Below are 25,344 nucleotides of genomic sequence, written 5' to 3'. Positions count from 1 at the left end.
GACGAATGGAGACGTGTCGTCTTCAGCGATGAGAGTCGCTTGTGCCTTGGCGCCAATGATGGTCGTATGCGTGTTTGGCACCGTGCAGGTGAGCGCCACAATCAGGACTGCATACGACCGAGGCACACAGGGCCAACGCCCGGCATCATGGTGTGGTGAGCGATCTCCTACACTGGCCATACACCTCTGGTGATCGTCGAGGGGACACTGAATAGTGCACGGTACATCCAAACCGTCATCGAACCCATCGTTCTACCATTCCTAGACCGGCAAGGGAACTTGCTGTTCCAACAGGACAATGCACGACCGCATGTATCCCGTGCCACCCAACGTGCCCTAGAAGGTGTAAGTCAACTACCCTGGCCAGCAGGATCTCCGGATCTGTCCCCCATTGAGCATGTTTGGGACTGGATGAAGCGTCGTCTCACGCGGTCTGCACGTCCAGCACGAACGCTGGTCCAACTGAGGCGCCAGGTGGAAATGGCATGGCAAGCCGTTCCACAGGACTACATCCAGCATCTCTACGATCGTCTCCATGGGAGAATAGCAGCCTGCATTGCTGCGGAAGGTGGATATACACTGTACTAGTGCCGACATTGTGCATGCTCTGTTGCCTGTGTCTATGTGCCTGTGGTTCTGTCAGTGTGATCATGTGATGTATCTGACCCCAGGAATGTGTCAATAAAGTTTCCCCTTCTTGGGACAATGAATTCACGGTGTTATTATTTCAATTTCCAGCAGTGTAAGACGTAGAGCAAGAAGTTAAATCTCGGTTACTACGTAATTTGTAAATTATGTACCGTATTGTTTCAAGATAACGATCATCATAAAATGCGTATTTTCCGTACATCTTTGTTCCATTATCGAAATCAAGTTTTTCGCTATGCTTATATTTACGTCATTATGCTCTTGTTTCAATAGCTTATATTTACGAGATGTAACAGAAAACCATATTGAATTTTGAAATTACAATGAAATCAGACCTTTAGCTGCTTACAGGCGTTGATAAATATCAACAGGGGCAGTTTAAAAATGTGTGCCCCTACTGGGACTCGAACCCGGGACCTCCTTTGATATTTATCAACGCCTGTACGCAGCTAAAGGTCCGATTTCACTGTAATTTCATTCTTAGAAAGCTGCAACATCACCAGTGGTATCTGTACAGATACCAGTTTCATATATAAAACCGTATTATCGGCTATGTGTACAGAGGCTGCTGTTGCTACATCACTAATCTAGTATAGCCTACTTAACTTGACGTAATGCACACTGTCAAGTTCAAAGTTTTGCAAGCGAAATTATATACTGGGGACACTTACGTGGAATGAAATTAGAGCTGTGAGAGGCAACCAGTAGAGGCTCTCCACGAGTTCATCGCTGCCATGGTCCATGAGGTAGAAGTAGATTCCCTCAGCAATCATAAAAATCGAGCTGCCTGTGTAGGACAACATCAGCAGTGGTCGACGACCGGTGCAGTCCACCAGCAGCGACGAACTTAGGGAGGAGATCGTCTGGATCGAGTTCACTATGATGGTCGACACGTCGGGGTCCAGCGAGCTGCCGCTCCACAGGAAGATCTGCGTCGCGTACGCGCCCATGGCAGGGCTGCCGCAGAAGATGTTCAGCGTGGTGAGCGTGGCGACCACCTGCGACAGTGGGAGAGGTCCTTGCCAATACCTCAGGAAACTTGCCAAAGCAACAGTGATTCTTATAGATAACATGTTACGAGGATCTGTGCAAAGTCTCTGCATTGATCAAGGTTGAGTGCTTCATCTCTAAAGAATTGCTTGCGGCGCCGTGAAGTTTTCCAAAATTGACGTCCAGTGACTAAACTGATGTAAGAAGGATCGAGGATTAGCGTCCCATAGATTTAGAGGGCCTTATTTTTCAAGGCAGCCCTTACGGCGCAATATGGACGCCAGTTCACTCTGTCTCAGTCAGTATACCTGGCTCTAAGGTCACATACATATACATCCATACTCCGCTAATGAGGCATACCATTATGGTCAGCTACAATACAGCAACCATTCTGAGCGGGAGACATCTTCAAGGAGGTCCGTAGGTCCAACACACCCACTGGCTCGCTACTGACTGAGCCAGTGGATGTGTTGGACCTACGGACCCCCTTGAAGATGTCTCCCGCAGTCGGAGACGAAACGTTGGGAATTGAGACAAAATTCATCAACCGACCGTGGCATAACAGCCCGGATAATTATAATGGACATGATATTTCCGGCCGTGAAAGTCTACATTTTAGTATCAGTACAGTGTAATGTTTCCACATGGTCTGTTTTGGGAAGATACAGTGAACTCACCAACATTCTGGCTTGAAGCACATGATAAGAGCAATTAGTGCATTTATCGGAACCACTAACTTACTAGGCCACTGGTTGCCTACCTTTCTTAGACCTATACCCCTGAGAGCAATCAGACATAAGATTGTATTCAGGCCCTTCCTCCCCCCTCCCCCCCTAAATTTGTTACTCCCTCCTCCCCACGTTATCACCTACTGTAGCAATTAAATAAACTGTACAATGAAAGACTTTTCTTGGAACACTTATATTTAGAATGATGAAGGATGAATTATATTTAGTTTGTGCGTGTGCGTGTGTGTGTGTGTGTGTGTGTGTTTGTGTGTGTGTGTGTGTGTGTGTGTGTGTGTGTGTGTGTGTGTGTGTGTTAGAATAAATGGCGAAGGGGTTCTTGGTGCATTGCAAGTGCTACCACAACTCCTTCTCAGAAAAGAAAGCTAGCTGTCCACAGTGTGGGTACACACTTGTTGCAAGACGGTCTTCCCCTCGAACACTCCTCTTTGTTGCAACACTTTCTTGACCTGCACACCGCAACACCATTTAAAATCAAACAAGTTGAGATGTGTGCACCATACTTATCACTTCACAAATTGGATGACTTCACGCTGTTAATGCTTTGTGTCTAACCAATCAAATAGTAACAATAACAATAGTAATAAAATTGTGTCCACCACTATGGTAGCCCTTACGCAGTTACTGCTATGTCGTGCTGTCAGTTAATTATTTTTTCCGCTTCGAAGCGAGTAATGAAGCAATTTCTGGTCTACTACAGGTACTATCTACAAGTTGGGGAAGACATTTTCTTGAGATAGTTAGCATTTGTTACGTATCTCTCTCATTTTTATCATCAACGACGTGCGGAGCAAAGTACGACATATATGTGTAGTGATTGGATTATATGAGGAACCTGTAACCTCCGCCGCGTTACTGCTACTAATTGAGAAAAAGTAATTATTGATAACTTACATAATCAGTACCAGAGCCTTACAAAATTATTATAATAGTAATGACCTTTTGAAAACAATTTAGTTCCGTGTCTGCAACGTTCGGTTTTTACCCCTCAGAAAATTTCATTTTACCCCTTACAGGATAATGACCCCCATGTTGGGAACCACAGTGCTACTCACTTTGTATTACTCACCGCAAAAGCTTTGCGAGCAACAGCGCTGCTTCTGAGTTCCCGCAGGCCGTCGGCGGCGCCTCTGCGGTTCTTCGACTCCTCCTGGATCACCCTCTGGATGGACTCCACCTCGCCGCTCACGTCCTTCGCAGAGTCCTTGCCCCTCAGCCTCATCAACGCTCTCTCAGCCTCCTGAGTGCGCCCTTTGACTACCAAGAAGTACGGACTCTCGGGCATCCACCAGAAGGCGGCCACGAAGACGACAGGGAAGATCATCAGGACCTCGCACAGGGTGAAGAACGACACGTAGGGAGCGACGGCGTTGGTCAGGAGACTGCCGACGCTGCTCATAAGCGAGCCCATGGTGACCAGCAGGCCGCGCATCCTGTCCTCCGCGATGTCGGCCAGGTACACGGGGGACACCTGTTGGGATGATACAATGTCAGTCGACCATATGCTTAGTTCACTATGTTCCACAAATCATTAAGACTAAGTGAAGTGCGCAGACAGGTCAATCAAATACCGAACAGTTAATTCCGCATGTGGGCTCATCCACTAGACAGATGTCCTCCCAATTTCCTGGTGTGAAAGTTACCATTACGCTCCCCCCTTGCTGTCTGACAGCTTAGCCCATCACATATTTAACTGAGTTTAGCTTACACTGATGGGAAAGAAATCACAACACCAAAGAATACACTACTGGCCATTAAAATTGCTACACCAAGAAGAAATGCAGATGATAAACGGGTATTCATTGGACAAATATATTATACTAGAACTGACATGTGATTACATATTCAAGCAGTTTAGGTCTTTAGATATTGAGAAATCAGTACCAGGAACAACCACCTCTGGCCGTAAGAACGGCCTTGATACTTTTAGGTATTCAGTCAAACAGAGGTTGGATGGCGTGTACAGGTACAACTGCACATGCAGCTTCAACACGATACCACAGTTCATCAAGAGTAGTGACTGGCATATTGTGACGAGCCAGTTGCTCGGCCACCATTGACCAGACGTTTTCAATTGGTGACAGATCTGAAGAATGTGCTGTCCAGGGCAGCAGTCGAACATTTTCTGTATCCAGAAAGGCCCGTACAGGACCTGAAACATGCAGTCGTGCATTATCCTGCTGAAATGTAGGGTTTCGCAGGGATCGAATGAAGAGAAGAGCCACGGGTTGTAACAAATCTGAAATGTAACGTCCACTGTTCAAAGTTCCGTCAATGCGAACAAGGGGCGACCGAGACGTGTAACCAATGGCACCCCACACCATCACGCCCCGTGATGCGCCAGTATGGCGATGACGCATTCACGCTTTCAATGTGCGTTTACAGCGATGTCGCCAAACAGGGATGCGACAATCATGATGCTGTAAACACAACTTGGATTCATTCTAAAAATTACGTTTCGCCATTCGTGCACCCAGGTTCGTCGTTGAGTACACCATCGCAGGCGCTCCTGTCTGTGATGCAGCGTCAAGGGTAACCGCAGTCATGTGTCCGAGCTGATAGTCCATGCTTCTGCAAACGTCATCGAACTGTTGGTGCAGATGGTTGTTGTCTTGCAAACGTCCCCATCTGTTGACTCAGGGACGTGGCTGTACGATCCGTTACAGCCATGCGGATGTCTGTCATCTCGAGTGCTAGTGATACGAGGCCGTTGGGATCCAGCACGGCGTTCCGTATTACTCTCCTGAACCCACCGATTCCATATTCTGCTAACAGTCATTGGGTCTCGACGAACGCGAGCAACAATGCCGCGTCACGATAAACCGCAATCGCGATAGGCTACAATCCGACCTTTATCAAAGTCGGAAACATGATGATACGCATTTGTCCTCCATACACGAGGCTTCACAACAGCGTTACACCATGCAACGGCGGTCAACTGCTGTTTGTGTATGAGAAATTGGTTGGAAACTTTCCTCATGTCACTACGTTGTAGGTGTCTCTACCGGCGCCAACCTTGTTTGAATGCTCTGTAAAGCTAATCATTTGCATATCACCGCATCTTCTTCCTGTCGGTTAAATTTCGCGTCTGTAGCACATCATCTTCGTGGTGTAGCAATTTTAATGGCCAGTGGTGTAATTACTGTAGGGCAATGACATTTTGGGCATACATTTGTCTAGGTAACATACTTAAGTAATTAACTTTGCAAGATAAGCGGTAATGTAAGGGCGAGATAACCCCTTGAAAATGTGAAATGTTAGTACATTAATAATAGGTGTAACTGCCAGAACAATGAAAGCAAGCATGTAAAGGTGTCGGATGTCTGTTATCGGGATTGAGTTCCACAGTTGTTCCACTTGGTCGGTCTATACAGGAATGATTAATGCTGTTTGTGGATGACAGTGGAGTCGTAGTCCGATGGTGTCCTACATGTGTTCTACCGCAGAGGGATCTGATCGAGCTAGCTAAGGCAACGTGTTGACTGTCTGTAAAGCATGTTGGGTTACAACGGCGGTATAAGAGTGAGCGTTATACTATTGGAAAACACCCCTGGAATGCTGTTCAAAAATGGTAGCGCAACATGTCGAGTCAGCAGACTTACGTACAGATTCTGAGAGAGTGTGCATGTGATTACCACGTTAGTGCTCCTGCTGTCAAACAAAATTGCTCCCCATACCATACTCCACGTGTAGGTCCATTGTGTCTCAGACCCTCTACTGGCCTCCTTCTAACCAACAAACAGCTTTCGCTGGCACACAGGTAGGACCAGTTTTCATCAGAAAACACAACAGACCTCCACCTTGCCCTTGAATGACCTCTAGCTTGACACCGCTGAAGTCGCAAATGAGTGTAGTTTTGGGTCAGTAGACTGCAGGCTACAGGTTACCTGACTCGAAGCTGTCCGTCATGTAACTAATTTGTAACAGTTCGTTGTGTAACTGTGCTGCCAACTGCTGTTAAAATTGCTACTGCAGATGCAGTACGATACGTCAGGGCCATACGCCCAACATCGGCAGTATCGCAGAAAGAAGATCAAGGTTGTGATAGCCCTATCACACAGCTTGGTTCAAATTCAGTGAGGTGTTGATAATGGCGTCTTTGTGGACTTTCTTGACTAACATGAACTCGCCATGTCCAAACTCAAAGGTAATTAACGCTCATGGCTGTTATAGCGTGTCACCTATTCTGCATGCCGGTAGTGGCGCTGCCAGCGCCACTCTTTTGCGACTCGCGCGATATTGGAATAGACATCAGCTTTCAGACGTAGATACACGCCTACCGACTGTCGTTTAAGCAGCGCAACTACTTCTTGGTGTTGCGATTATTCTTCCGTCAGTGTATATTTTGAAGCAAAGTAGGGGAAAAGGTATAACCGTTACACAGATATTTAAAAAATTAATATATAGGATTACTGAAATTTCAGTAAAACTGAATCAATGCAGGAAAAGTATGTTGGTGAACTAAATCATGAAATATTCCCGTTACTTTTTATCTTCCTTCTTTACGTATCGGACAGTCACTGAATAACACTGAACGATAGTATAAAAAATGATTCAAGTGGGTCTGAGCACTATGAGACTTAACGACTAAGGTCATCAGTCCCCTAAAACTTAGAACTACCTAAACCTAACTAATCTAACGACATCACACACATCCATGCCCGAGGCAGGATTCGAATCTGCGCCTCGAACCGCTCGGCCACCACGGCCGGCGAACGATAGTATAGTTCCTGAATATTACACTGGAAGGATTCCAGTTCAAGGTAAATCGTAATATAAGTCCAGTAAATTTTGAATCGAAAGATACAGAACTCAAAAGTAAAAGGTACAGGAAAATTTCCCCACAACAAAAAAAGTGTTTATTGGAATCGTGGCCACTCCTGTCTGCCGCACATAATTTCCTGTGAAGACGTTCTTTGTGGAGATTTGTATGGCCCTTAGTCTTCACAACCGTTATTTGACATTTGTTGTTCTTTATGCTACAAATTCCTTTCAAAACACTATACGTTCTGAAACTTCCTGGCAGATTAAAACTGTGTGCCGGACCTAGACTCGAACTTGGGACATTTGCCTGTCGTGGGCAAGTGCTTTACCAACTGAGCTACCCAAGCACGACTCACGCCCCGTCCTCCAGAATGAGATTTTCACTTTGCAGCGGAGTGTGCTCTGATATGAAAGGTCCCGCACCGGCACCTAGTTTTAATCTGCCAGGAAGTTTCATGTCAGCGCACACTCTTCTGCAGAGTGAAAATCTCATTCTGCAAACATCCCCCAGGCTGTGGCTAAGCCATGTCTCCGCAATATCCTTTCTTTCAGGAGTGCTAGTTCTTCAAGTTACGCAGGAGAGCTTCTGTAAAGTTTGGAAAGTAGGAGACGAGGTACTGGCAGAAGTAAAGCTGTGAGGACGGGGCGTGAGTCGTGCTTGGGTAGCTCAGTTGGTAGAGCACTTGCCCGCGGTAGGCAAAGGTCCCGAGCTCGAGTCTCGGTCTGGCACACAGTTTTAATCTGCCAGGAAGTTTCACATCAGCGCACACTCCCCTGCAGACTGAAAATCTCCTTCTGGACTATACGTTCTGTTCAGCTACTCTTTCAGATCCTTTGACGTGTCCGACATAATTAAAATGTAGTCGGTAAACCTCGAAGTCTTTACGTCTTCTTCGTGAACACAAATCCTCTTTCCAAATTTCTGTTTCGTTTCCCTTATTGCTAGCTCAACGTACGTATTTAATAACAGTGGGAATAGGCTACAAGTTTAGCTCACTTCCCTCTCAACTAATGTCGCTCTTTCGAGTTTTTCGGCTATTATAACTGCAGTCTGATTTTGTACAAATAATTCGTGTTCATATATTGCTACCAACACTATTAAACTGTTGGTTCGTTAATAATCACACAAGTCAGCTATCGCCTTCTTTGGAATTAGAGCTATTACATTCTTCTTGAAGTCTGAGGCTGTTTCATCAGTTTCATAAATCTTACACACCAGGTGAAATATTTTTGTCATGGCCGGTTCCCGCAAGAATTCTTAAATGCTGACGGAATGTGATCTGCACTAAGAGCCTTTTTGACTAACGTCTTTCAGCGCTTTGTCTAAGTTTTCTCACAATGTTATATTTTCTGCCTCATCTTCATCTACTTACTCATCTTTTTATAACATCTACTTCAAGTTCATTTCCCTTGTATAACCCATCTATGTAATCCTTATACCTTCCAGCTTTCCCTTATTTGCCTAGTACTCCATCTGAGATTTTGATATTCATGCAGCTGCTTATTTTTTCTCCAAAATTCTAATTTTCCTGCAGTCGATATCTGTCTTTTCCTCTGTCATACATGTTTCTATAGACTTAAATTTGTCCTCTAGCTACTTCTGTTTAGCCGTTTTTCGTTTCCAGTTCATCTCTTTTCTTAAAGTTTGATTTCCCTTTCATGGTAACACTGTAATTAGCATAGCAGAGTTGCATTCTGGAGACGACTCCTCGTTCGGTAATCCTGATTCAAGTTTTCCGCGATTTGCCTAAACTGTTTAAAGCAAAGGTCGATCTGGTTCCTTTGCAAGGGCACGGCTGTTTTGCTTCCCCATCCTTTGTTGATCCGACATTATGTTTCGTGCCACTGGCTTATATGTCGACGGGACGTTAAACACTAACCTTCCATCTTCCTTCCTTCTACCTTTCAGTTTTCACTTATCTGCTTAGTACTGGTCTACCACCTGAGCTCTTGATTCATAAAGCTGCTTCTCTTCTCTCCAAGGGACTCCTTAATTTTCGTATAGGTGGCATTTTTCTTCCCCTTGGCTATGCACCCTTTCATAGTCTTTCATTTATTTTCTAATTTCTACCGTGTGATTCATTTTGTATATTTTGAACTGTATGTCAATCTGACTTTCCTTTACAAAATTTTTATATTTTCTCCTTTCCTCGTTTATACGGAAATCGGAAGATTTGTCTGGACTCGTCTTTTAGCCTTCTTGATTCTCTGCTACCTCTCTGTTTTATCTCTCAGAGCTATGTATTCGTCTATTGTTATATTCCTCCCCACTCTTCCAGTCAATCCCTGCTTAACACTACATAAGTAATTCTCAAGAATATCTGGTTATTCCAATACATCCATGTCTCATCTCCGTAATTTAGTACCTTTCTACAGTTTCTTCAGTTTTAATCTCCAGTTAAAGAACAAAATGTTGACTTCAGTGTACATCTGCCGCTGGAAACGGTTTGTAGTTTAAAATCTGACTTTGAACTATGTACCTTACCTTTATGTAATATGTTACTTCCTGTGTCCCTAAGTGTTTTCCATCACTACAGATTTCCTCAATGACTCTTAAACTGTTAGCGGTGATTAAATTGTGCACTGTGCAACGCTCTACGGGACTACTTCCCATTTCATTTCTTTCCCAGAATCTCACACTCTTTGGTCTCCTTTCCTTTTTTCTTCTATCGACTTTAAGTCTCGCTTAATTACCTGAATAATTTCACTTTTCTCATCATACATCCTTTCAATTTCTGTATCATCTGCCTAGTTATTTTACATATAGATTTGTACTGCTAAAGGAGATGTTGCCTTCGTACTGTCTTGGCTACTATGATACGTTCTCTATGACATTCATTTTTCCTATTTTCTTATTCACTATTAAATCTACTCTGCAATAATGCTATTTTGATTTTGTAGTTATGGCTCTGTACTAACCTGACCGAAGGCCCTGTTCTACGGAAAACGCACTTCACTGATGTCTGGTATGTGCCATCATCATTTATGTATATAGTAGAGATGCAGGCCATCAGCAAACGTAACTGCTGTATATTCCCCCTTCTTTCAGCTGCCTACAGTGCCAACACAGCAAGTGTATATTGGTTAATGTTTGAAAGTTCTATCAGTGAATCATCCACTCTGTTGCCCCTGCAACTACTGGAAAGGCTGCTGGAAAGGAACCAAAAGTTGCTCTGGCTTCTCCACAGATGCCCTCCCTTTGTGGTTGCACCTGCTGTATGGCCGGGTACATCGTTCGTGGCAGGGATGAATTCAATTGTGTCTGTGTTTATACTTGGTTTTATATTTGCTCCATCTTCACTGAAAAAGTCATAAGCTTTATAAGTAGGTAAGCATTATACCTTCTTAATACACTCCTGGAAATGGAAAAAAGAACACATTGACACCGGTGTGTCAGACCCACCATACTTGCTCCGGACACTGCGAGAGGGCTCTACAAGCAATGATCACACGCACGGCACAGCGGACACACCAGGAACCGCGGTGTTGGCCGTCGAATGGCGCTAGCTGCGCAGCATTTGTGCACCGCCGCCGTCAGTGTCAGCCAGTTTGCCGTGGCATACGGAGCTCCATCGCAGACTTTAACACTGGTAGCATGCCGCGACAGCGTGGACGTGAACCGTATGTGCAGTTGACGGACTTTGAGCGAGGGCGTATAGTGGGCATGCGGGAGGCCGGATGGACGTACCGCCGAATTGCTCAACACGTGGGGCGTGAGGTCTCCACAGTACATCGATGTTGTCGCCAGTGGTCGGCGGAAGGTGCACGTGCCGGTCGACCTGGGACCGGACCGCAGCGACGCACGGATGCACGCCAAGACCGTAGGATCCTACGAAGTGCCGTAGGGGACCGCACCGCCACTTCCCAGCAAATTAGGGGCACTGTTGTTCCTGGTGTATCGGCGAGGACCACTCGCAACCGTCTCCATGGATCTGGGCTACGGTCCCGCACACCGTTAGGCCGTCTTCCGCTCACGCCCCAACATCGTGCAGCCCGCCTCCAGTGGTGTCGCGACAGGCGTGAATGGAGGGACGTATGGAGACGTGTCGTCTTCAGCGATGAGAGTCGCTTCTGCCTTGGTGCCAATGATGGTCGTATGCGTGTTTGGCGCCGTGCAGGTGAGCGCCACAATCAGGACTGCATACGACCGAGGCACACAGGGCCAACACCCGGCATCATGGTGTGGGGAGCGATCTCCTACACTGGCCGTACACCTCTGGTGATCGTCGAGGGGACACTGAATAGTGCACGGTACATCCAAACCGTCATCGAACCCATCGTTCTACCATTCCTAGACCGGCAAGGGAACTTGCTGTTCCAACAGGACAATGCACGTCCGCATGTATCCCGTGCCACCCAACGTGCTCTAGAAGGTGTACGTCAACTACACTGGCCAGCAAGATCTTCGGATCTGCCCCCATTGAGCATGTTTGGGACTGGATGAAGCGTCGTCTCACGCGGTCTGCACGTCCAGCACGAACGCTGTTCCAACTGAGGCGCCAGGTGGAAATGGCATGGCAAGCCGTTCCACAGGACTACATCCAGCATCTCTACGATCGTCTCCATGGGAGAATAGCAGCCTGCATTGTTGCGAAAGGTGGATATACACTGTACTAGTGCCGACATTGTGCATGCTCTGTTGCCTGTGTCTATGTGCCTGTGGTTCTGTCAGTGTGATCATGTGATGTATCTGACCCCAGGAATGTGTCAATAAAGTTTCCCCTTCCTGGGACAATGAATTCACGGTGTTCTTATTTCAGTTTCCAGGAGTGTAGTTATTAGTGTTGGCCAATGGAAAGGAACATATCAGGTACAAACGTTGGGTCTTAATGACTACTTTTAGTATGCATTCAGAATATGATACAAAATCCTATAGTCTGCAGGTTTTACATCTGGCCAATGTGGTGTCACGTAACATAACATAATGAAGAAAACACAAGCACATTTCTTGCAAACAGTATAAAAAGTGAGAAGCTTTAGGAAAAGCAGAAATACAGAGGTCTAGTTACAAATTCTTTCTCATTTGAGAACGAAACATCTTATATAATGTTTTTAAGAGCTGGTGGAGACTAAAAAGTTCAATTCAGATCGAAATAAAAGTAATTAGTAGCGAAAAAGGAGTTAATACAAAAGATTTATGGAAAACAAAAACATCTGTAACGACTGATTAAAAATACATATTAAATGAAAGTGCCTTATAAATCTGAAATTGCTTAATTAAGCTTTGAGTTGCATTTACATATTAATAATCGAATGTATCTTGCGTATTTTAGATAATTACTTATTTATATTTTCTGTATTTAGACCTAGTATTAAATTATTCGTTAAAGCGAATGTTGCAAAATAACAAAGGGCCGAAATAGCATGATTATACTGCACTCTGAAAGCCTAATTACAGAATAAATTAATATCAGAGAAAAGTTCGTTAATACGAGAGATTATATTTAATACAAACCGTTGCTCTGAAAATGTATAAGTCGTCCTGCCGCGAGTTGTGACAACCGTCTTAAAATAACGGAGGAAAAGTCGGAGATTAGACTTGGGCACCCCGTTGACGACTTTCTCATTACAAAGGTTTATACGAGTCAGGACTGGAGAAAGGTGGAGATGAGAAACGGCCGTGATCTTTTGAAGGGAAAGACAGCGAAATTTAAGATAAGAGATTTAGTACGAAAACGGAAAACTTCAGTCCGGACGACCAGACAAAAATTTGAGCACTGCCCCTTCCGAATACAGCTCCTGTAGCTTAACGACAGTTTCAAACCGTTTACTAGCTATCGTAAAATAAACGATCGATTGCATTCGCTTCAGTAACTAAGCCCGGACGTCATTTTCACATGTTCGTGGTTTACACAGCGTCAATGTCAATACGATACGTCCTGAAGATTCTTGCAGAACAGCCACAAAGATAGATCATTTTACACCCTCATTTAGCACATAATAAAATTTCTAAATGGTAAAATATTGCCAGCTCGGATTTTCTGTGAGTTATCAGAGGAATTTCATTGCATCACACATAATATTCTATTATAAATGTTACATTTCTGTACGAGACATGTTTCAGTACCAACTTACTTTGGTTCCTGTTTAAGAATCAGGATATAATCAGGAATTGGAAAGGACATCGCGGGCCACAAATCTCACTACACGTGATCACAGTGCGACTGCAGTGATTGCTCTGATGTACAGGGTGTGACCAGTGGGGACCGTATAAAACCATTAAACGAAATTTGCATACGATCCGAAGCAGCAATTGGAGCTCGTTTTTTTTTTTTTTTTTTCACGTTCTTGTTTTGCGTCCTCCTATGGCGTGATCACTGAAAGGTGCAACATTGACACATGAATGAATAATACGGCAAAGGACCCCTCAAAGGCCCCCAGTTCGGTAATACTCTTTGATGAGCACTTTAAAAAGGTATCTATACAGAGCCAAACTGTGACCAGAGTCCTAGGTGCCTGCAGCGTGCAAACCCCTTGACTGCGCTCCGTTTCCACACTCCTACAACCAGGTGCAAGAGCAGCCAGGCAGTTTGTGTTGTCTTAAGTGGTTCGAATGCATTCATAAGATACATCCTTTGGTTATTTCAATCGGAATTAATAGAAGTGCAATGATCTGTAACCTCTTAAGAGGGCTATAATAACAGTATTTATCCATACTTACAGAATTAGTAACACCAACGTGTAGGCTGTTTGCTCGGTCATTTTGTATTGCAGAAAGCTGAAATCTACAGTGGGATAGGACAGGAAGAAAAATGATCGACGGTGCCTCATGTGAATAGTTGACCGAAAACTGTATGGCTTGCCTACTTGACATCCTTCTATTCAGTTTCTCAGTTTTGGTAGCAGCATGAGACACTGTTTTTCGGCGATACTTTTAAAGTATCGAAAGCTGTATGTTCGTGTGTCTTTAATTCTTTTGTAGGCTTGAACTTCTACGGCACTGCAGTTATTGTAAATGTTACGGATATTTAACTTTTTGCTGAACTTTGATAGCGGTGTGAAAGAGAAAAACTTAGATGCGTAACCTGTCGTTCAATTCCACTTTTTCTTGGGCTAGTTGTTTATAATTTTTTGAAGTGCTGGTGTTTGTCTGAATCTGAACTTTGGCATTTCAGCGCACTAAAGCAGAACGGTAATTGGTACCTGCACTGTATCTGGGTATGAACATTTCCGACATACGTTCAACACAAGCGGATGGACGTGATAAACTTTTGGAGACCTGGATTCCATATACTGAGTGAACTGAACAATAATCAAAAAATGAAACGAGCCTATGGCATCGTTGGCCAGGAGGCCCCATTCGGGTAAGTTCGACTGCCAAGTGTAAGTCTTATTTCATTCGACGCCACATTGGACGACTTGCGCGACAGTGAGGAAGATGAAATGATGATGAGAACAACACAATACCCAGTCCACGAGCGGCGAAAATCTCCAACCCGGCCGAGAATCAAACCCGGGCCCGCTTGCACGGAAAGCGAGCACATTACCACCAAGTTAAGCAGGCGAGCAACAATAAACAGATATTCAGTTTTTCACAATCGAAGTTTTTTGTCCCTTACAGACATTATTTATTTGCTTTCTTGTCATTTACTTTTGTATATTAATACAAATAAATTCTTGTCATTTATTTCTCATGTGTTGGATTCCTCCTAAATGGCCATCACTTGAAGGGAAATGATTACTATCGAGTACTCTAGACGGCAGTAACTTATAACTGGCGCACTTTTCGGGAGTGGTGTCTCCGTCTTTATAAGATTCGCTATGCTCCGAAAAAAACTGCTGCATACCAGAAATGGTCTGTAACGCCTTCTTTTTGTTCCTAAAATTTGCAAAATGGATAGCCATTGATATATGTTCGGCGTAAGAGGAATGGATTGATCCGAGGTTGGTACGTATTCTTACCTGCTCACCGAAAACCAGGAACAGTTTCTGATTGGAGGTCCAACTGCAGGGTGATATGGATTTTTATTAATTTTTATAGAGCCAGTTTTCTGTAACCATGTCCTGAAAGCAGACTGCGCTAGAATGATGTTCATTATTATGCCAGACACACTGCCATCCTTCGACAACTGGGGCGCTGTTTCATTGTGAACCTGGCATACATAAGCTGCTATCCAATAGTAAGAAATTCCCATACCTCTTCTTTTCTTCTGTAGTCATGCTCATGTAACTATCAGAACCTGGAAGTTCATTTCACTTCAAATGTTGCATTTTCGATAGACCGTAACAAGCCTGAACCCGATACCTACCATGATTGGGTTCTGGAACTCTCTCTGGCGACCAAATATGAAAGCCTCTCGTATGAAGTATCATTATCGCTTTCGCTACAAATATGGAGCAATGCGAGGGAAATCTAAAATGTAAGCAATTTTTCTGTCTTGGAGCAAAGAATGTACGTCCTGATGCTGAAGTGTTTTGACACAGTGAGCCATAAGTAAACACTTGAATAAAGTGTGGCCAGTCAAGATTAATTTTAGCTTTAATGCGTTATACAGAAATCATTACCTTTAAAGATTTAATAGCGAACTTTGAAGTTTTTAACTGTTTGAAATGGTTCAAATGGCTCTAAGAACTATGGGACTTAACATCGGAGGTCATCAGTCCCCTAGACTTAGAACTACGTAAACCTAACTAACCTAAAGACATCACCGCGGCCGGCTTTTCCAACTGCTCTCTGAATGAAATATCAAGTAAGACTACGTAGCTATCAGACTGAACCATAATGGAGTTGCTGGAGCAAAAAAGTCTCTCTCAAAGGATCATCACTGATTAAATACTTGTATGAAACTCAGCTTACTTTATTCATACACGATAACATGCAGAGGGCGATTGCAGATGAACAGGTACATTCTGTCTATCTGGCACTTTAGGGAAAGACATTCTACACCTTACAACATCGAGAAAAAAAGAATACATTATCAGATAAGTTCAGCGGTGAACATCTGACCAACAAGAACTCAGCGATAATACTGAAAAGGTATATTAAATATGACTATTACGCAGTGTCAGTATCATGGAAAGTGAAAGCTTACGTTTGTTGGAAGGGATCTACACTGCACCTGGCAAGGATACTGTTTCTGAGAAGAATTTTTGGTTATTGTTGCAGCGTTTTAATCCTTTCCAAGTAGTCATTACAACAGACACATAACGAACTCAAAGAAGCGTTCCAAAGATAGTAACGGGTTGTCGTAGTCAATATGAAATTGTTCTAGTGGCAGAGGGGAAATTAAGTGAGAACTCTTGGAGTGAATGCGACGTTCGTTTCACGAAACCATGCTGGGTAATCTAAGAAATACTGTATACTAGGAAGACAGTAGACCATTATGTTGCCACAATAGTGTATCTCACGTAGGGGGAAGTGAGAGTTAGGTAAGAAAACTTATAGTGCGTACAGAGGCATACAAGCATCCGTTTTTCCTTCGCTCAGTACGCGAATGGAACAGTAAATAAAATCTCCAATTTTGTTACAATGTACATTAGCCTGTGGAGTATTTATATAGACGTAGAAGTAGATTTTGACTATGGATAATACATAGCTCAAAATTTTGGGAAGGAGAGAGGAATGGATGAATGCATGTAGGTAAAATTATGTACACACATCACATTGCAATAACCAGTATAAGAAGAAATAATCAAGAAATCCGTTCGACAGGAAAGAAGGAATTGTAGAATTTTACTGTAACGTAATTCGCTTGGTTTCCCCGTATTGTCTGAAGCAGACTTGGTCCTGCGGTTGCGTTCTCGCTTCCCACGCCCGGATTCCCGGGTTCGATTCCCGGCGGGGTCAGGGCTTTTCTCTGCCTCGTGATGACTGGGTGTTGTGTGATGTCCTTACGTTAGTTAGGTTTAAGTAGTTCTAAGTTCTAGGGGACTGATGACCATTGATGTTAAATCCCATAGTGCTCCGAGCCATCTGAACCATTTTGAAGTAGACTGAGCACTCCTAATGCTTGTGTAACCTTACGATTTGCGGATTATTATTAGAGCACAAATGAATTCGAGACTAAGAGCTGTTAACCTTATCGTAAAAATATTTACTGCTCTGTATAACTACCCGACCTACATTCAGATAAACCCACTTATTATATTTAAGTCTTGGTTTGCCTCAACAATTTTACCTCCCAAACTTAACAGTAACAAATGAAATATTCTCTGAGGCCTCAGCATGAATCCTGTCAAGCTGTTCCCTCCTTTAGTCTAGTAGTTGCATAATGCACCTTTCTCTCCAATTCTAAGCAATAAAACATCATTAGTTACAAGATAAATCTTCTCCATACCACATTTCAAATGCTACAATTCTTTTTTGTCTGTATTGTTAACTGTTCATGTCTCACTTGTATATAACGCTATACTCTAGACAAATACTTTCAAGTAGAGACTTCTTGACAAATTTATCTTTCATGTTAACATATTTTTCTTTTGAAGAAACGTTTTTCTTACTGTTTTGGCGTATATTTCCTATTGCCTTTACTTCTGTCGTTGCGTTATTTTGGTGCCCAAATAGCAAAACTCGTCTTCTAGTTCCTGGCTCTGAAGTCTTATTGATTCTTAATAGAAGAGCACAGTACTCTCGAAAAGTTCTTTGAAACAAAAATGCCATGCACTGTTATGCTTAGCATTGTTGTCAATGAACACTGCCTCAAAGTACGTAGCAACTAAGTACACACACACAATTTTTCAGTTTCAGGAGACCAATAAACAGTAATAATACGGAAGTTACAAAAGTAGGCATTTAATCTAAATCTTGACAACAGGGCAATCTACCGTAATCTTGCATCTAGTTAAAACCTGCAACTGGAATAACAGCTTTTTTCCATTCAACACACCATACGAACTAGGTCGGGGGAAACAATACTGCAGTGGGGAGTTACAGCGAAGAACGAAACTTACAGCTCTTCCTACTCAGTCGCTACTGCATGCAGTTACTCGCCCCTTAGAGGTCGGTATTTGCTCGGCATCTTTCGGCAACCTAGCTAAGAGCCAAAACAACAAATATTTAGTTTTAAGTAGTAAAAGAGATTAAATAATGTACTAATGTATAAGAATGGTTTAATTAAATTTATAGGTCATCATATTTAGTGTATGTGTCCGTGGAAAGTTCGAACACTACCCGCAACCTTCCACACATAAAAATATAGCGTCGCTAAATAAACAATGAGGAAGTATTGTATAGGATTGAGGAGGAGAGAAGTTTGTGGCACAACTTGACCAGAAGAAGGGATCGGTTGGTAGGACATGTTCTGAGGCATCAAGGGATCACCAATTTAGTACTGGAGGGCAGCGTGGAGGGTAAAAATCGTAGAGGGAGACCAAGAGATGAATACACTAAGCAGATTCAGAAGGATATAGGTTGCAGTAGGTACTGGGAGATGAAGAAGCTTGCACAGGATAGAGTAGCATGGAGAGCTGCATCAAACCACTGTCAGGACTGAAGACAACAACAACAACAACAACAAACATTATAAAGTTCTACGGTCTACACATTTTGGGTTTCTGATTATATTATGGGTTAATATGATACGAAGCGTCACCCGAAGCGAGCGTCTGAGGAAAGCTAAGTCTAAAAAACGACTAAACCTTGTGATTTCCAAATTCTGAATGTCTGTACAATTTCGTTTCCCAGAACAAACTTCAAGTTTTTTATTTGTGCTATTGTTATACTCTTCGATTCGAAGACTGGTTCTCTGCTGCTCTCCACGTGAGTCCATTCTGTGAAAGCTTTTTCGTTTCTGCTTAATTACTGTAACTTACAGCCATTCGAATGTGCTCACTCTCATGTATCTGTCAAGCTGTGGCATAGATTTCTTTTCTTCCCAATACGATTAAGCACTGATTTACTATTAACTAAGTATACCCGTGTAATCTTCATCATCCTTCCGTGGCATCACACATGAAACGTTTGTTTTCTTGTCTGAAATATCAGTTGTCCACAATTCACTTCCGTTCAGTGCTACTCTCCAGACAAATACCTTCCAGAATGACTTTCTAAACCTTAACTGAACATTCATTGTTAACAAATAATCCTTTTTCAGAAACGTTTGTCTTGCTGTTGTCATTTCGCATTTTATATCTTCTCTACTAACATGTGGTTCCTGAATGGATTCAGCAGCCCCTTCAGCAGTTCCAGGGCATGATTGACAGTTGCGATCCGTGTCATTAGCCGCCAGGCCTTGCTGTGTTGGTACTGTGTATGGTTAAAAGCAACGGAAAACTATAATTGTTATACATATTTCTGGAAGATGCGCAGCTCAACTCTGTAGGTTAATCACGATGATATACTCTTGTATATAGAAATCTATTCCGATTTCATAGCGGGGACGACTCGGAAGGGTGTTATCAGTGGCAGAAACAGAATTTTAGTTTGTGCAGTGGGACTTTATTCATCCGGACTAAGCGGTACCTTAGGTTATCTGGAAAAATGCGGAAAAAGACATATTAACGTGGGCTAAGTGGCGTGTAAACACAAACTTTATATTTATTTTCACATAAAAACACAATCTACACATCGATTTCATATAAATGTTGATCAAATATTTAAGAAAATAGTGAATTCTGTGTACTAAGTAATCAGTAATTTGTTTTGTGAGCAGATTGGTGTGTCGTTGATGTGCAGCACGATTGCGTAAGCGTTTCCTCTGCAATAGTGCGACCGAAATTGCTTCCGCTCAGCGTTCCAAATAAACCATTACTTTGCCTAGCCGCGTTGTTACCCTTACGTGGCATCCTGCTTGCAGTTCGAGGGTCAATTTGGTGATCTGATCCATCGTCATTGGTCACTTTAGCGTCGAAGGGTACCAACCATTCTTGTTTTCATTATGCGCTGTCGGACAGATGCCTATACAGGGTGTCCCAGAAATGTTGCGACAAACTACGAGGGATGCAGAGATTGTCTTGAGGAAAAAAACGAACATAGGGACTCCCGTCCGGCAGCGTCATCCAGTGTCGCTACGGAGCGTCGAAACCATAGGTGCCGGTACCTGGCACTAGGCCAAGCCTACGGCAACAATCATGATTTTGTACGCTGATGAATCGTAGGTGGAACGTTTCACAATGTTGTTTGTTATTCAGTGATCGCGACTGATTGCCACGATTACCAGTGGAGAAGAACGAAGCTAGCTGCTGCGTAGAAAGTCGTTGTGGTCCATGCATGCGATGTTCTACATATACATCTACATTTATACTCCGCAAGGCACCCAACGGTGTGTGGCGGAGGGCACTTTACGTGCCACTGTCATTACCTCCCTTTTCTGTTCCAGTCGCGTATGGTTCGCGGGAAGAACGACTGTCTGAAAGCCTCCGTGCGCGCTCTCTAATTTTACATTCGTGATCTCCTCGGGAGTTATAAGTAGGGGGAAGCAGTATATTCGATACCTCATCCAGAAACGCACCCTCTCGAAACCTGGCGAGCAAGCTACACCGCGATGCATAGCACCTCTCTTGCAGAGTGATCTCCTCGGGAGTTATAAGTAGGGGGAAGCAGTATATTCGATACCTCATCCAGAAACGCACCCTCTCGAAACCTGGCGAGCAAGCTACACCGCGATGCATAGCACCTCTCTTGCAGAGTCTGTCACTTGAGTTTGCTAAACATCTCAGTAACGCTATCACGGTTACCAAATAACCCTGTGACGAAACGCGCCGCTCTTCTTTGGATCCTCTCTATCTCCTCCGTCAACTCGATCTGGTACGTATCCCACACTGATGAGCAATACTCAAGTATAGGTCAAACGAGTGTTTTATAAGCCACCTCTTTTGTTGATGGGCTACATTTTCTAAGGACTCTCCCAATGAATCTCAACCTGGTACGCGCCTTACCAACAATTAATTTTATGTGATCATTCCACTTCAAATCGTTCCGCACACATACTCCCAGATATTTTACAGAAGTAACTGCTAACAGTGTTTGTTCCGCTATCATATAATCATACAATAAAGAATCCTTCTTTCTATGTATTCGCAATACATTACATTTGTCTATGTTAAGGGTCAGTTGCCACTCCCTACACCAAGTGTCTATCCGCTGTAGATCTTCCTGCATTTCGCTACAATTTTCTAATGCTGCAACTTCTCTGTATACAACAGCATCATCCGTGAAAAGGCGCATGGAATTTCCGACACTATCTACTAGGTCATTTATATATATTGTGAAAAGCAATGGTCCCATAACACTCCCCTGTGGCACGCCAGAAGTTACTTTAACGTCTGTAGACGTCTCTCCATTGATAACAACATGCTGTGTTCTGTTTGCTAAAAACTCTTCATTCCAGCCACACAGCTGGTCTGATATTCCGTAGGCTCTTGCTTTGTTTATCAGGCGACAGTGCGGAACTGTATCGAACGCCTTCCGGAAGTCTAGGAAAATAACATCTACCTGGGAGCCTGTATCTAATATTTTCTGGGTCTCATGAACAAATAAAGCGAGTTGGGTCTCACACGATCACTGTTTCCGGAATCCATGTTGATTCCTACAGAGTAGATTCTGGGTTTCCAAAAACGACATGATACTCGAGCAAAAAACATGATCTAAAATTCTACAACAGATCGACGTCTGAGATATAGGTCTTTAGTTTTGCGCATCTGTTCGACGACCCTTCTTGAAGACTGGGACTACCTGTGCTTTTTTCCAATCATTTAGAACCTTCCGTTCCTCTAGAGACTTGCGGTACACGGCTGTTAGAAGGGGGGCAAGTTCTTTCGCGTACTCTGAGTAGAATCAAATTGGTATTCGGTCAGGTCCAGTGGACTTTCCTCTATTGAGTGATTTCAGTTGCTTTTCCATTCCTTGGACACTTATTTCGATGTCAGCCATTTTTTCGTTTGTGCGAAGATTTAGAGAAGGAACTGCAGTGCGGTCTTCCTCTGTGAAACAGCTTTGGAAAAAGGTGTTTAGTATTTCAGCTTTACGCGTGTCATCCTCTGTTTCAATGCCATCATCATCCCGGAGTGTCTAGATATGCTGTTTCGAGCCACTTACTGATTTAACGTAAGACCAGAACTTCCTAGGATTTTCTGTCAAGTCGGTACATAGAATTTTACTTTCAAATTCACTGAACGCTTCACGCAAAGCCCTCCTTACGCTAACTTTGACATCGTTTAACTTCTGTTTGTCTGAGAGGTTTTGGCTGCGTTTAAACTTGTAGTGAAGCTCTCTTTGCTTCCGAAATAGTTTTCTAACTTTGTTGTTGAACCACGGTGGGTTTTCCCGTCCCTCACAGTTTTACTCTGCACGTACCTGTCTAAAACGCATTTTAAAATTGCCTTAAACTTTTCCCATAAACACTCAACATTGACAGTGTCGGAACAGAAATTTTCGTTTTGATCTGTTAGGTAGTCTGAAATCTGCCTTCTATTACTCTTGCTAAACAGATAAACCTCCCTCCCTTTTTTATATATTGTTATTAACTTCCATATTCAGGGATGCTGCAATGGCATTATGATCACTGATTCCCTGTTCTGCACTTACAGAGTCGAAAAGTTCGTGTCTGTTTGTTATCAGTAGGTCCAAGATGTTATCTCCACGAGTCGTTTCTCTGTTTAATTGCTCGAGGTAATTTTCGGATAGTGCACTCAGTATAATGTCACTCGATGCTCTGTCCCTACCACCCGTCCTAAACATCTGAGTGTCCCAGTCTATACCTGGTAACTTGAAATCTCCATCTAAGACTATAATATGCTGAGAAAATGTATGTGAAATGTATTCCAAATTTTCTTGCAGCTGTTCTGCCACTAATGCTGCTGAGTCGGGAGGTCGATAAAAGGAGCCAATTATTAACCTAGCTCGGTTGTTGAGTGTAATCTCCTCCCATAATATTTCATAAGAACTATCCACTTCTATTTCAATACAGGATAATCTACTACTAACAGCGACAAACACGCCACCACCGGTTGCACGCAATCTATCCTTTCTAAACACCGTCTGTGCCTTTGTAAAAATTTCGGCTGAATTTATCTCTGGCTTCAGCCAGCTTTCTGTACCTATAACGATTTCAACTTCGGTGCTTTCTATCAGCGCTTGAAGTTCCAGTATTTTACCAATGCAGCTTCGACAGTTTACAATTACAATACTGATTGCTGCTTGGACCCCGCATGTCCTGACTTTGCCCCGCACCCTTTGAGGCTGTTGCCCTTTCTGTACTTGCCCGACGCCATCTAACCTAAAAAAAATCGCCCAGTCCACGCCACACAGCCCCTGCTATCCGTGTAGCCGCTTGCTGCGTGTAGTGGACTCCTGACCTATCCAGCGGAACCCGAAACCACATCACCCTATGGCGCAAGTCGAGGAATCTGCAGCCACACGGTGGCAGAACCGTCTCAGCCTCTGACTCAGACCCTCCACTCGGCTCTGTACCAAAGGTCCGCAGTCAGTCCTGTCGACGATGTTGCTGATGGTGAGCTCTGCTTTCATCCCGCTAGCGACACTGGCAGTCTTCACCAAATCAGATAGCCGCCGGAAGCCAGAAAGGATTTCCTCCGATCCATAGCGACACACATCATTGGTGCCGACATGAGCGACCACCTGCAGATGGGTGCACCCTGTACCCTTCATGGCATCCGGAAGGACCCTTTCCACATCTGGAATGACTCCCCCCGGTATGCACAAGGAGTGTGCCTTCGTGGGTGATGGTTTAGGACGCAGGTTTCCATCAGCAGTTTATTTTCTCTTATCTACCGAAAAAACCATTGGAGATTTTAGAGGGTTCCAAGGGAAAAATGAGCTGTGGAAATGGAAACCCATGTCCAAAATCGTCATCGACCGAGGCAAGAGAGCATCGCATTCTAAGGGGACAAGAACTTTCTACGCAGCAGCTGTCTGCATCTTCTCCACTGGTGATCGTGTCAATCAGTCGCAATCACTGAATAACAAACAACAACGTGATACGGTCGGCCTATGGTCCCTCAGCTTACAAAGTGACGTTTACAGCCATAGGGGTAGCCTTGCAATAGGCGCCGGCACATATAAATTCGACGCTCTGTAAAATCTTTGGAAGACATTTCTGGACTATGGGCCATGTCATCGAGCTGTTCTTCAAGACACCCTCTACAACCCCTTGAATTTGGCTATGACACTCTGTGTATCTGACATGAGTCTGTTGTAGAGTTATGGAACGTTTTAAACTCACACGTTTACATTATTGGAAAGCAATAATCCCCTTTATTAAAATCAGCAATGGATCCTCAAACATATTGGGTAAGCCGAGTGTAGTTACCAAGGAAGTAGAGAAGCCACCTCCTTTTCTTCTTTTGGAGATTGTTTCTACGTAACGGAGAACATTAATATTATTCAAAGAGACTTATTCGATTTTGTCAGCGAGTTTTCGTGTCGATATCAGCACGTGTTTCTCTGCAATTATATATTTTGTGTTTTCACTGCGTCGGATGTAAGGCACGTCACAGATTCATTTGCATGTGTTAGAAAAATATATATGGTGGCAGACGTATTCACGAAATTTCTAGGTTATGTAATTCTGTATTCAGACAACGTTTAGCGGAGTAGCGTCCAGTTGGGTATAGCGAATTAACAACTTCATGAAAAGCTGTGCTCCCTTATTACAGGTGTACGTTAAGATGCCATGCAATTATTTAAGAAAATCACTACAAAAATCGTGGAATTCCGAGACTATGCAACAGTCATTCGACTTTGTAAGAAAAGAAGACGCAATGAACATATTGTAGCATTTCGTAACTGTTTCACTCCACTTTCCATTTCAGCTTGCTGAGCGGAATAATGTACCACGCCTATTCAAAATAGAGAAATAGATGTTGTTCTCTACAGGAAAGTTACGAAGCCAAAACACTGCTCTTGAATGCACGAATACCTGCAGCGTATCGACAGCTGGAACAGGGACTGTCAATGACAACGAACGTTCGTAAGTTTAATGTATGGCTTGTAGCTGAGCGAAGAGATCCATTACTGTTCGAGTAAGCTACTGGCCACATGAAACTGGTAACACTAATACCCGTAAAATAACTAGGAGTTATCTTCGGATCGATCTAAAGTGGAATGATGACATAAAATTAATTGTACGAGAAGCGGATGTCAGGCTGAAATTCACTGGAAGTATATGAAAGAAAATGTAATTCATACATAAAATAGATGGCCAAAACAATTGTTTGACCGATTCCTGCAAATCTTTCACTGGCTTATTTGGTTACATCGCTACAATTATGCAAACTACAGAAAAGCATGACAAAATAT

General features: G+C 43.4%; 1 protein-coding gene across 1 annotated transcript in view; it reads right to left on the bottom strand.

Moving 5' to 3' along the window:
* Positions 1-25,344, bottom strand: part of LOC126267109 (facilitated trehalose transporter Tret1-like) — a 120,346-nt gene that overhangs the window by 9,774 nt on the left and 85,228 nt on the right. Inside the window, exons 3-4 of the mRNA XM_049972009.1 lie at positions 3,454-3,855; positions 1,320-1,646 (exon numbers count right to left, since the gene is read on the bottom strand). Of these exons, the coding sequence (XP_049827966.1) occupies positions 1,320-1,646; positions 3,454-3,855 (729 nt within the window). The remainder of the gene's footprint in view (positions 1-1,319; positions 1,647-3,453; positions 3,856-25,344) is intronic.

The sequence above is a fragment of the Schistocerca gregaria genome, chromosome 4 (assembly GCF_023897955.1).
Source record: "Schistocerca gregaria isolate iqSchGreg1 chromosome 4, iqSchGreg1.2, whole genome shotgun sequence".
Taxonomy (NCBI): domain Eukaryota; kingdom Metazoa; phylum Arthropoda; class Insecta; order Orthoptera; family Acrididae; genus Schistocerca; species Schistocerca gregaria.
Note: the sequence above shows the minus strand (reverse complement) of the source record. Positions and strands in the feature narration are given on the sequence as shown.